The following is a 13,829-nucleotide window of genomic DNA, read 5'->3' on the forward strand; positions in this document are numbered from 1 at the left end:
TCTCCCTCTGTGATTGGCTGCCGTCAGAGGGCCTGGGAGCCCTCTGATTGGCTCTAAGGACATCAATCTGGGCTATGACGTTATTCGAGCTCGGTATTCGAGCTCGAATAGCGCTGTTTGCTCGAATAGCGCGAATAGTGAATGGGGTATTCGAGTTCACTCGAATACCCCATTCAAATAGCTGCAGCTATTCGAGCTCGAATACCGAGCTCGAATAGCTGAAAAAGAGCTCGAATATTCGAGCTACTCGAATATTCGAGCTCTGCTGAGCATCCCTGGTCGCCGGCTAATCGGAGGTCTGACGCTGGCAGCGGAGATGGCCGGGACGGCAGCGGTGGCCAGGGGGCAGGGGGGAAACAGGGGATGTCCAGGGGATGGCAGATGCCCCAATTTTCCCGACGTGTGGACACCCGTGAACAAGCGGTAATACCCTCGATAATTACCGACACCTCTGGTGTGGTCTTAACAATGCGAAGTCTATATGACTCTGACCAGGGAACCATGACTCACACAAGCAGAAGCAGAGACAGCTGCTGACTGACAGGAGCAGGGAGCCAATGAGCCAATAGAAACAGCCCCTGTCTCCTGATTGGATTTTGATCGGTCCCGCAGGCTTCTCGGAGGGACAAAACTTTTCTAGCCCCGGGCAGCCAGCAATCGGAACAAAACAGATTTCCCCAGAAACCCTTCAGCAGTGTAACCCATTCAGTTCATTTTTGTTGAAAATGCGGAGGAACTAGTGGGTAAAGAGACATACTGTATGTAAAGTTTCTTGGAGTTCATCTAAGCTGTGGCACTGGCAATTAAATAAAATGTTAAGAAAGACTAATGGACAGAGATTCAGAGGGAGCAGAGGCAGTATAACAAACGTGCATTCTAAAAGGGATTTCTGGATGCCTCTTACTATTGTAAGGCCCTCACTGCATGTAATAGCTTGTAACAAAAGGCAGATAGCTCTTCTGCTGTTACTGCTCAATGGGCTTCGGTAATTTACCAAACTTCTAAGGCAGCTGTGAAAATCTTTATGAATTAGCACACAAAAGTCTAAAATATCGAATGTGGTATTTTAACGACCAGAATATTTTATCGCACAGCATTTTATGAATCTAGGCCATATAAATCATCAACAAATTGAAATGGGATTATATTAAATGGAAAGGGGGCTTCAAACATCCCCTCACTTTTGTCTTATGAACTAGTCATTTGTCTAATAGACTGACACACACAAATATATATAATTACAGATTGTTTTATCAGTTGTGGAAGTTCTATTCTCAACTATTTTAGCAGAAAACTACAGAATAAAATGTTCCGATCTTAACCACTTAAGGACCAGCTAACGCCCATAGGCCGGCAGGTCTTAAGTGGTTTCTCATGGAAACGGCCGCTCGATCGAGCAGCCTTTCCATGTCAGTTCACGGAGGGTGTCTCCGTGAACAGCCGGAGAGCTGCCGATCGCGGCTCGCCGGCAAAATGTAAACACGCGGGGAAGATATCCCCGCTGTTTGCATCATACGGCGCTGCTGCGCAGCAGCACCGTGATGTAGATTGGCGATCCCCGGCATCTGATTGGCCGGGGATCGCCGGCATATGATAGGCTGAAGCCTATCCTTCAATGCGCAGGACGGATATCCGTCCTGCGCAGCCCATGGAGGGAGAGGGAGGGACGGGAAGGCAGGGAGCGCCGAAAACGCTGCGGAGGGGGGCTTTTAAGAGCCCCCCCGCAAAGCGCAGCAAGCCGGCGGCGATCAGACCCCCCCAGCAGGATATCCCACTAGTGGGGAAAAAAGGGGGTAAGTCTGATCGCCCTGGCTAAATCCTGATCTGTGCTGCGGCTGGAGAGCCCACGCAGCACAGATCTCAGGAAAATTCCCTGGTCCTTTAATCAGGAATTCTATCTTTTCTTTCTTAAAAAACCCAAGAGACCCATCTCTACAATCCCTAAACTTACTTACATTTAAAAGCCCTGCAAGCTAATTTGGGTCTGGATTTATTGGGGAAAAAAATGTCAGTTTAAAGAGAATCCGAGGTGGGTTTGAAGAATATTATCTGCATACAGAGGCTGGATCTGCCTATACAGCCCAGCCTCTGTTGCTATCCCAAACCCCCCTAAGGTCCCCCTGCACTCTGCAATCCCTCATAAACCACAGCCACACTGCTGACAAACAGCTTGTCAGAGCTGGCTGTGTTTATCTCTATAGTGTCAGTCTGCTGCTCTCCCCGCCTCCTGCAGAACTCCAGTCGCCGCCTGCATCCTTTCCCTCCCTGCTGATTGGAGGGAAGGGACGGGGGCAGGGACCGGAGCTATGCAGGAGGCGGGGGAGCAGCTGAGACTGACACTACAGATGTAAACACAGCCTCACAACACGGCTGTGATTTATGAGGGATTGCAGAGTGCAGGGGGACCTTAGGGGGGTTTGGGATAGCAACAGAGGCTGGGCTGAATAGGCAGATCCAGCCTCTGTATGCAGATAACATTCTTCAAACACACCTCGGGTTCTCTTTAAGGGGCGCAGGAAATAGCCCTTCTCTCACACAGAACCCCCCCCCCCCCCCCCCGGTGGTGCCTAACCTTAACTCCCCCGGTGTGCGCCTAACCACTACTCGTAGCCACGGTACATATAGTGGATACCCAAATTTGTTTGCACTTTTTTTAGGCTGTTCCACACCTTGGGCCAGATGCAATTTTTGTTTTTTCACCTGAGTTTTTTCATGGGTGATATTTTCAAACTTGTCAACAAAATGCCTTTTAAATAATTAATAAGCAAAAAAATACTCAAAATAATTTTGATAGTACTTTTTCGCCTACTTTGTGGTACTTTCTCCATTGCAAAGTGCTGAAAAGTTAATCTAAATCGAAGATTAAAAATTGTCTCCTAGGAGAAAACTGGGGAGAAAAAGTTAATTGCATATGGGCCCCTTACCTCAATTCCAGCACAAGCTCTCATACTCACTAAACCCCTGAAAAGCTCCAACAATTATGTTATGGGGGAACTTCCAGGCAGGATCTCAGTGTACTCTGGAGGTGGTGTGTTATACATCACCGGAGCAGCCCAGTCTCCACAGGTGAAAACCCAAAGATAACACCAAGATACAATTTAGTGCAGTAGCCTATGACACTGGAAGAACCAAGAAAGAAAAGTTGAATACTCACAAACCGGGGTTACCACAATAACACGTAACTTGTGGGTGGGGAACAAACCCGACCTGAGGTTAAAAAGTCGCTCTCTGCATGGCAGGGAAAAACAACCCTTCACTAAGGGTGGAAACCAAACTGCCGAAAGAGTAACAGAGCAAAGCATAAAATGTTTAAATATGGTTTAAAACGGTAGCTAAGGGTGGACTTAGAAAATGCCTTTACCCAGTAGTAATAACAATTTACTTTATTATACAACCATAGATACTGAGTACTTACTGAGTATCCATATTAGTGCAATAAAGAGAACTGTTTTAATAACATTGTATGTTTAGCTGGTGCCTATGTATCTCATATGGCAGTGTGAGAAGGTGCATTCTCAAAGGGTGCGGTGCAAGTAGAGCTCACCCACCCATGCAAGTAGCGCTCACCCACCCATGCAAGTAGTGCTCACCCACCCATGCAAGTAGAGCTCACCCACCCATGCAAGTAGTGCTCACCCACCCATGCAAGTAGCGCTCACCCACCCATGCAAGTAGAGCTCACCCACCCATGCAAGTAGCGCTCACCCACCCATGCAAGTAGTGCTCACCCACCCATGCAAGTAGCACTCACCCACCCATGCAAGTAGCGCTCACCCACCCATGCAAGTAGCACTCACCCACCCATGCAAGTAGCGCTCACCCACCCACGCAAGTAGAGCTCACCCACCCATGCAAGTAGCGCTCACCCACCCATGCAAGTAGCGCTCACCCACCCATGCAAGTAGCGCTCACCCACCCATGCAAGTAGCGCTCACCCACCCATGCAAGTAGCGCTCACCCACCCATGCAAGTAGTGCTCACCCACCCATGCAAGTAGCACTCACCCACCCATGCAAGTAGTGCTCACCCACCCATGCAAGTAGAGCTCACCCACCCATGCAAGTAGTGCTCACCCACCCATGCAAGTAGCACTCACCCACCCATGCAAGTAGCGCTCACCCACCCATGCAAGTAGCGCTCACCCACCCATGCAAGTAGAGCTCACCCACCCATGCAAGTAGCGCTCACCCACCCATGCAAGTAGAGCTCACCCACCCATGCAAGTAGCGCTCACCCACCCATGCAAGTAGCGCTCACCCACCCATGCAAGTAGAGCTCACCCACCCATGCAAGTAGCGCTCACCCACCCATGCAAGTAGTGCTCACCCACCCATGCAAGTAGCGCTCACCCACCCATGCAAGTAGAGCTCACCCACCCATGCAAGTAGCGCTCACCCACCCATGCAAGTAGCGCTCACCCACCCATGCAAGTAGCGCTCACCCACCCATGCAAGTAGAGCTCACCCACCCATGCAAGTAGAGCTCACCCACCCATGCAAGTAGCGCTCACCCACCCATGCAAGTAGCACTCACCCACCCATGCAAGTAGTGCTCACCCACCCATGCAAGTAGCGCTCACCCACCCATGCAAGTAGCACTCACCCACCCATGCAAGTAGCGCTCACCCACCCATGCAAGTAGCGCTCACCCACCCATGCAAGTAGCGCTCACCCACCCATGCAAGTAGCGCTCACCCACCCATGCAAGTAGCGCTCACCCACCCATGCAAGTAGAGCTCACCCACCCATGCAAGTAGCACTCACCCACCCATGCAAGTAGCACTCACCCACCCATGCAAGTAGCGCTCACCCACCCATGCAAGTAGCGCTCACCCACCCATGCAAGTAGAGCTCACCCACCCATGCAAGTAGCACTCACCCACCCATGCAAGTAGCGCTCACCCACCCATGCAAGTAGCGCTCACCCACCCATGCAAGTAGCGCTCACCCACCCATGCAAGTAGCGCTCACCCACCCATGCAAGTAGCGCTCACCCACCCATGCAAGTAGCACTCACCCACCCATGCAAGTAGCGCTCACCCACCCATGCAAGTAGCGCTCACCCACCCATGCAAGTAGCGCTCACCCACCCATGCAAGTAGAGCTCACCCACCCATGCAAGTAGCACTCACCCACCCATGCAAGTAGCGCTCACCCACCCATGCAAGTAGCGCTCACCCACCCATGCAAGTAGAGCTCACCCACCCATGCAAGTAGCGCTCACCCACCCATGCAAGTAGAGCTCACCCACCCATGCAAGTAGCGCTCACCCACCCATGCAAGTAGCGCTCACCCACCCATGCAAGTAGAGCTCACCCACCCATGCAAGTAGCGCTCACCCACCCATGCAAGTAGAGCTCACCCACCCATGCAAGTAGAGCTCACCCACCCATGCAAGTAGAGCTCACCCACCCATGCAAGTAGCGCTCACCCACCCATGCAAGTAGAGCTCACCCACCCATGCAAGTAGCGCTCACCCACCCATGCAAGTAGCGCTCACCCACCCATGCAAGTAGCGCTCACCCACCCATGCAAGTAGCGCTCACCCACCCATGCAAGTAGCGCTCACCCACCCATGCAAGTAGCGCTCACCCACCCATGCAAGTAGCACTCACCCACCCATGCAAGTAGCGCTCACCCACCCATGCAAGTAGCGCTCACCCACCCATGCAAGTAGCGCTCACCCACCCATGCAAGTAGAGCTCACCCACCCATGCAAGTAGCGCTCACCCACCCATGCAAGTAGAGCTCACCCACCCATGCAAGTAGAGCTCACCCACCCATGCAAGTAGCACTCACCCACCCATGCAAGTAGCGCTCACCCACCCATGCAAGTAGCGCTCACCCACCCATGCAAGTAGCGCTCACCCACCCATGCAAGTAGAGCTCACCCACCCATGCAAGTAGCACTCACCCACCCATGCAAGTAGCGCTCACCCACCCATGCAAGTAGCGCTCACCCACCCATGCAAGTAGAGCTCACCCACCCATGCAAGTAGCGCTCACCCACCCATGCAAGTAGAGCTCACCCACCCATGCAAGTAGCGCTCACCCACCCATGCAAGTAGCGCTCACCCACCCATGCAAGTAGAGCTCACCCACCCATGCAAGTAGCGCTCACCCACCCATGCAAGTAGAGCTCACCCACCCATGCAAGTAGAGCTCACCCACCCATGCAAGTAGAGCTCACCCACCCATGCAAGTAGAGCTCACCCACCCATGCAAGTAGCGCTCACCCACCCATGCAAGTAGAGCTCACCCACCCATGCAAGTAGCGCTCACCCACCCATGCAAGTAGCGCTCACCCACCCATGCAAGTAGAGCTCACCCACCCATGCAAGTAGAGCTCACCCACCCATGCAAGTAGCGCTCACCCACCCATGCAAGTAGAGCTCACCCACCCATGCAAGTAGCGCTCACCCACCCATGCAAGTAGAGCTCACCCACCCATGCAAGTAGCGCTCACCCACCCATGCAAGTAGAGCTCACCCACCCATGCAAGTAGCGCTCACCCACCCATGCAAGTAGAGCTCACCCACCCATGCAAGTAGCGCTCACCCACCCATGCAAGTAGCGCTCACCCACCCATGCAAGTAGCGCTCACCCACCCATGCAAGTAGAGCTCACCCACCCATGCAAGTAGAGCTCACCCACCCATGCAAGTAGCGCTCACCCACCCATGCAAGTAGCACTCACCCACCCATGCAAGTAGCGCTCACCCACCCATGCAAGTAGCGCTCACCCACCCATGCAAGTAGCGCTCACCCACCCATGCAAGTAGCGCTCACCCACCCATGCAAGTAGCGCTCACCCACCCATGCAAGTAGCGCTCACCCACCCATGCAAGTAGCGCTCACCCACCCATGCAAGTAGCACTCACCCACCCATGCAAGTAGCGCTCACCCACCCATGCAAGTAGCGCTCACCCACCCATGCAAGTAGCGCTCACCCACCCATGCAAGTAGAGCTCACCCACCCATGCAAGTAGAGCTCACCCACCCATGCAAGTAGAGCTCACCCACCCATGCAAGTAGCACTCACCCACCCATGCAAGTAGCGCTCACCCACCCATGCAAGTAGCGCTCACCCACCCATGCAAGTAGAGCTCACCCACCCATGCAAGTAGAGCTCACCCACCCATGCAAGTAGCGCTCACCCACCCATGCAAGTAGAGCTCACCCACCCATGCAAGTAGAGCTCACCCACCCATGCAAGTAGCGCTCACCCACCCATGCAAGTAGAGCTCACCCACCCATGCAAGTAGCGCTCACCCACCCATGCAAGTAGCGCTCACCCACCCATGCAAGTAGCGCTCACCCACCCATGCAAGTAGAGCTCACCCACCCATGCAAGTAGAGCTCACCCACCCATGCAAGTAGAGCTCACCCACCCATGCAAGTAGCGCTCACCCACCCATGCAAGTAGCGCTCACCCACCCATGCAAGTAGCGCTCACCCACCCATGCAAGTAGAGCTCACCCACCCATGCAAGTAGAGCTCACCCACCCATGCAAGTAGAGCTCACCCACCCATGCAAGTAGAGCTCACCCACCCATGCAAGTAGAGCTCACCCACCCATGCAAGTAGCGCTCACCCACCCATGCAAGTAGAGCTCACCCACCCATGCAAGTAGAGCTCACCCACCCATGCAAGTAGCGCTCACCCACCCATGCAAGTAGCGCTCACCCACCCATGCAAGTAGAGCTCACCCACCCATGCAAGTAGCGCTCACCCACCCATGCAAGTAGCGCTCACCCACCCATGCAAGTAGCGCTCACCCACCCATGCAAGTAGAGCTCACCCACCCATGCAAGTAGCGCTCACCCACCCATGCAAGTAGCGCTCACCCACCCATGCAAGTAGCGCTCACCCACCCATGCAAGTAGCGCTCACCCACCCATGCAAGTAGCACTCACCCACCCATGCAAGTAGCGCTCACCCACCCATGCAAGTAGAGCTCACCCACCCATGCAAGTAGCGCTCACCCACCCATGCAAGTAGCGCTCACCCACCCATGCAAGTAGCGCTCACCCACCCATGCAAGTAGCGCTCACCCACCCATGCAAGTAGCGCTCACCCACCCATGCAAGTAGCGCTCACCCACCCATGCAAGTAGCGCTCACCCACCCATGCAAGTAGAGCTCACCCACCCATGCAAGTAGCGCTCACCCACCCACGCAAGTAGAGCTCACCCACCCATGCAAGTAGCGCTCACCCACCCATGCAAGTAGAGCTCACCCACCCATGCAAGTAGCGCTCACCCACCCATGCAAGTAGCGCTCACCCACCCATGCAAGTAGAGCTCACCCACCCATGCAAGTAGAGCTCACCCACCCATGCAAGTAGCGCTCACCCACCCATGCAAGTAGCGCTCACCCACCCATGCAAGTAGCGCTCACCCACCCATGCAAGTAACGCTCACCCACCCATGCAAGTAGCGCTCACCCACCCATATGCAAGTAGCGTTCACGTACCCCAAATGCAAGTAGCGCTCACCCACCCATGCAAGTAGCGCTCACCCACCCATGCAAGTAGCGCTCACCCACCCATATGCCATCAACTTTTTATCCTAAGTTTTCTCCTAAGTATTATTTTCAAACTTGTCAATAAAATTCCTTTTGTAAGCAAGAAAATGCTTACAGAGAACCCGAGGTGTGCAGATGGTGGGCAGAAGGGACACAGAGGCATGTTATCTGCCTTCTGACATGCCTCTGTCCCCCCACACCGCCAGTCTCTGCCTTCCCACCGCCACGCTATAGTCCCCCGAGTTAGCAACAATATTTGTCGCTATCTCGGAGGTAAATATTGAGGAATCTCTGTTCAATATGCCCGCCAGGGGCATTCCTACAGGGTCTCCAGAGCTGCCATTGGGCAGCTCTCTCTCTTAGCCACACCTCCTGCCACTCCCCCGCCTCCCTCCAAGCTGGTGAGAGACGCACAGTCTCTCTGTGCAGCGTTGTGACCTGTTGGTCACGAAAGTGAAAGTGGGCCAGTGCGGCCCACAGGAGTGGCGGGGAGCAGCGGTTTTTGCGGCAATCTGATTCGCTCAGCCCTGCGGATCAGGTAGCCTTTTTTTTTTGAGCCCACCTCTGGCTCTCTTTAAATTAGTTTTGATAGTACCCTTTCACCTACTTTTTTGCGACTTTTTCAAGTGTAAAGGTGGTGACGGAATATGACTGTTTCAGCCACTCACCGACCCTCCTGATCACTGCTGTGAGTGGGGTATAGCTATGGCATGGGCGCTAGAAATCATGGGCATGAAATGGTGCCATGCAGTGCAGGGAGTTGTATATGTTGGCCTGTAGCTGGAATAAGTGGACAATGTATAAAAACTATTAATCAAGCAAATAGACCATCATGCCCTCAAGGAATACATGCTTTTAATAATTCAACAAGTGATAAACTAATTCCCAATGAAATATACACATATCAAATATTATATTACACACCAATTATACCAATCATCTTAAAAACAAAAATCCTGCAGGTAGCTTCACAAGCCGGCTTGTAACAATAATGTGGACAATGTGTCCAGCTCAGAATATACAGGTCCTTCTCATTCTCAAAAATTAGCATATTGTGATAAAGTTCATTATTTTCTGTAATGTACTGATAAACATTAGACTTTCATATATTTTAGATTCATTACATACAACTGAAGTAGTTCAAGCCTTTTATTGTTTTAATATTGATGATTTTGGCATACAGCTCATGAAAACCCAAATTTCCTATCTCAAAAAATTTGCATATTTCATCCGACCAATAAAAGATAAGTGTTTTTAAAACAAAAAAGTCAACCTTCAAATAATTATGTTCAGTTATGCACTCAATACTTGGTCGGGAATCCTTTTGCAGAAATGACTGCTTCAATGCGGCGTGGCATGGAGGCAATCAGCCTGTGGCACTGATCAGGTGTTATGGAGGCCCAGGATGCTTCGATAGCGGCCTTAAGCTCATCCAGAGTGTTGGGTCTTGCGTCTCTCAACTTTCTCTTCACAATATCCCACAGATTCTCTATGGGGTTCAGGTCAGGAGAGTTGGCAGGCCAATTGAGCACAGTAATACCATGCTCAGTAAACCATTTACCAGTGGTTTTGGCACTGCGAGCAGGTGCCAGGTCGTGCTGAAAAATGAAATCTTCATCTCCATAAAGCTTTTTAGCAGATGGAAGCATAAAGTGCTCCAAAATCTCCTGATAGCTAGCTGCATTGACCATGCCCTTGATAAAACACAGTGGACCAACACCAGCAGCTGACATGGCACCCCAGACCATCACTGACTGTGGGTACTTGACACTGGACTTCAGGCATTTTGGCATTTCCCTCTCCTCAGTCTTCCCCCAGACTCTGGCACCTTGATTTCCAAATGACATGTAAAAGTTGCTTTCATCCGGAAAAAGTACTTTGGACCACTGAGCAACAGTCCAGTGCTGCTTCTCTGTAGCCCAGGTCAGGCGCTTCAGCCGCTGTTTCTGGTTTAAAAGTGGCTTGACCGGGGGAATGCGGCACCTGTAGCCCATTTCCTGCACACGCCTGTACATGTTTCTACTCCAGACTGCTTCCGCAGGTCCCCCAAGGTCTGGAATCGGTCCTTCTCCACAATCTTCTTCAGGGTATGGTCACCTCTTCTTGTTGTGCAGCGTTTTCTGCCACACTTTTTCCTTCCCACAGACTTCCCACTGAGGTGCCTTGATACAGCACTCTGGGAACAGCGTATTCATTCAGAAATTTATTTCTGTGTCTTACCCTCTTGCTTGAGGGTGTCAATGATGGCCTTCTGGACAGCAGTCAGTTTGGCGATCTTACCCATGATTGCGGTTTTGAGTAATGAACCAGGCTGGGAGTTTTTAAAAGCCTCAGGAATTTTTTGCAGGTGTTTAGAGTTAATTAGTTGATTCAGATGATTAGGTTAATAGCTCGTTTAGAGAACCTTTTCATGATATGCTAATTTTTTGAGATAAGAATTTTGGGTTTTCATGAGCTTTATGCCAAAATCATCAATATTAAAACAATAAAAGGCTTGCACTACTTCAGTTGTGTGTAATGAATCTAAAATATATGAAAGTCTAATGTTTATCAGTACGTTACAGAAAATAATAAACTTTATCACAATATGCAAATTTTTTGAGAAGGACCTGTGGATGCGGATGTCACTTCTGATGAGGTGGGGTTGGTGGGAGGAAGTTTATGGTCCTTTCTGTTAGAGGATGCTAGAGTGGAAAATGTGATGATCTCACTAACATTAGGTGGTATAATGTGTTCTCATAGACCAGTTGTACGGTAAACCAGCATGTGAGCATGTGTGATCCACCTTTCCTGTGTCAGAGTCCTTAAAGAGAATTTGTACTGTCCTATTTCTACAATAAAAAACATACCAATTGAGTCACTGTGTTCTCCCGGGTTACTCTTTACCGTTTCCGCCACTCCATGCCGCGATCCTGGCTTTTAATCGCCAGATTTAGGCAGTGTTTACAAACAAAAAACATGGCCGCCAACCAGGAAGTGATGTATGTGTGTATATAGTATATATGTACACACACACACACACAAACACACTAAGGCCCAGTGCACACCAAAACCGCTAGCAGATCCGCAATACGCTAGCGGTTTTGGGAGCTGATTTCAGAGCGATTCTAGGTATGTTTAGAGAGGTTTTCTAAACATACCTAGCGGTTTTGGGTGCGTTTTTGTGTAGCAGATTACACATATTGTTACAGTAAAAGCTGTTACTGAACAGCTACTGTAACAAAAATGCCTGGCAAACCGCTCTGAACTAGCGTTTTTCAGAGCGGTTTGCGTTTTTCCTATACTTTACATTGAGGACGAAACGCTTCCGAAAACCGCAAACGCGCAGCAGGATGCGCGTTTGCGGCTTGGCAAAAACCACAAACCGCCGGTGTGCACCATCCCATTGCAATACATTAGACAAGCGTTTTTAGAGGCGGATGCGGCCGGCGGATCGCTCCAAAAACCGCTCGGTGTGCACTGGGCCTAATATGTATGTGTGTGTGTATGTATATATATATATATATATATATATATATATATATATATATATATATATATACTGTATCTCATGTTACAGTATACTACAAGTTTGAATTATCTGCACTCCAGTCTGGGATTAGTCACAGTTTGCATGTGACAGGCAGCATCTCCCTCCCCCCTCAGCAGGGGCATAGCTAGAAATCACTAGGCCCCCCTGCGAAACTTTGGATGGGGCCCCCTCCCACCATGGGGGCTGGGTGATGTACACAAGACCATGCTGCACACTGAATGGGGACTGTCTACAAATCTTTGTCTGCAAAACGTTTTATGATTACTTATCAGTGGCTGAGCAAATGCAGTCATTAGAACAATTGTGCAGAGAGCAGAACATTTTTTCTCTCCGTGCCCCTAGTTGTCAGGTTCTCAAGACGGGGCCCCCTGTGGCTTCCGGGTCCCCCTGCATCTGCATCCCTTGCAGGGTCTATCGTTACACCCCTGCCCCTCAGCATCGCAACTGCAATAAACAAAGCACACACACAGAGCCTGACGGGGGCGTGGAGGGGGCGTGCATAACTTGTCCCTATCACAGCAGAGGCAGCCCATTCCTCTCTGGGTTGACAAAGCTTGACAAAGAAAAGAAGATTAGATATATTACAGAGACAGTGCAACTAGAAAAGGCTGCAGTATTCCAGACCACATTAGAATAGGTATAGGAACTTATAGGATAGAAGAAATAAGGCTGAAATTTTTGTTACAGAGTCTCTTTAACCATCACACTATCCAGCCACTCCTATACTGTATATAGTCTTGGTTTTAAAAGTTATTTTTCTGAAATGTCTATAAAACCGCTGTTGTTGCTCTAAACACAGGCTGGAATAAACAGTGGCTACAACACTGGATATTACACACTTCCGGGATCCCTGTCACTCAACATCAGGAATTTATCATCCACCAGCAACGTCAATGTCACCGGACGCTGGGTGTTCAAAGTGGACGACCTTCATCCAGAGGACATCAACGGGGCTTTAGGTAAGAAGAAATATGAGAACATTATTCTGTATGTGTTGCAATTTAATATTCATGAACTTAATTCATAGTAGAAATTCATCAATTTTTTCATTAACAGAGAGAAGAATAATTTGTTTTCCTATTTTCTAATTGCCGTGAATATTTGCTTCCTGGTCGTTGTAATCAACAGGGAATTGGGCAGCCTTCGATACTATCCCTGGGGTTTTTTGGCCGTGTCTTTCCACCAGTGTCGGACTGGGAGATGGAAAAGCTGAGCAGGGCTGCTTTCACAGTGGGATGTTACAGGCTGATGTTAGAGCAGCCTGTAACGCAGCCCAACTCACAGTAATGAAAAATCAATGGGCTGTTCACAGTGCCAAAGTTGTGTTACAGTGTAACGCTGGACGTTCTATGAAGGTGCAGCATGCTGTGTGTTATAGGTGGTTTTAGCTGTGTTAGACTGTTTGCACACTCAGTAAGGGGAGAGTCACTATTGTTCCTAGCCACATGGCTAATTAATATTCACTGCACTGTAGTGTTGTCCAGATCATGAACGATTCGGATCTTTGATCCGGATCTTTTTTGTGAGTCGAATCATCCGGATCATCACCATGAACGATTCGGTTCACAGTGGATGTCTGGAAGAAACAGGAACTGCAGCTTCTGTGCACAATCTTCCTGCTGCATATCTCCCTTCCCCATTAGCACCCTCAATGTGCCCTCATTCTCCTGCAGCTCTCACTCTGCTGCACCCCTGCTTCCTGCTTCTGGTGCACCAAGAGCCGCATAACGCAGCGCAATCTGACGTCCAACTTTAATACCACCATGCCTTGCGT

At 50.3% G+C, this 13,829-nt stretch overlaps 1 protein-coding gene across 1 annotated transcript in view; it reads left to right on the forward strand.

Annotated features, from left to right (window-relative positions):
- Positions 1-13,082, forward strand: part of LOC137522293 (uncharacterized) — a 45,192-nt gene extending 32,110 nt beyond the window's left edge. The window contains exon 11 of the mRNA XM_068242323.1: positions 12,855-13,082. Coding sequence (XP_068098424.1) covers positions 12,855-13,082 — 228 coding nt within the window. The remainder of the gene's footprint in view (positions 1-12,854) is intronic.
- The last annotated feature ends 747 nt before the right edge of the window (positions 13,083-13,829 follow it).

The sequence above is a fragment of the Hyperolius riggenbachi genome, chromosome 6 (assembly GCF_040937935.1).
Source record: "Hyperolius riggenbachi isolate aHypRig1 chromosome 6, aHypRig1.pri, whole genome shotgun sequence".
NCBI classification, from domain to species: Eukaryota; Metazoa; Chordata; class Amphibia; order Anura; family Hyperoliidae; genus Hyperolius; species Hyperolius riggenbachi.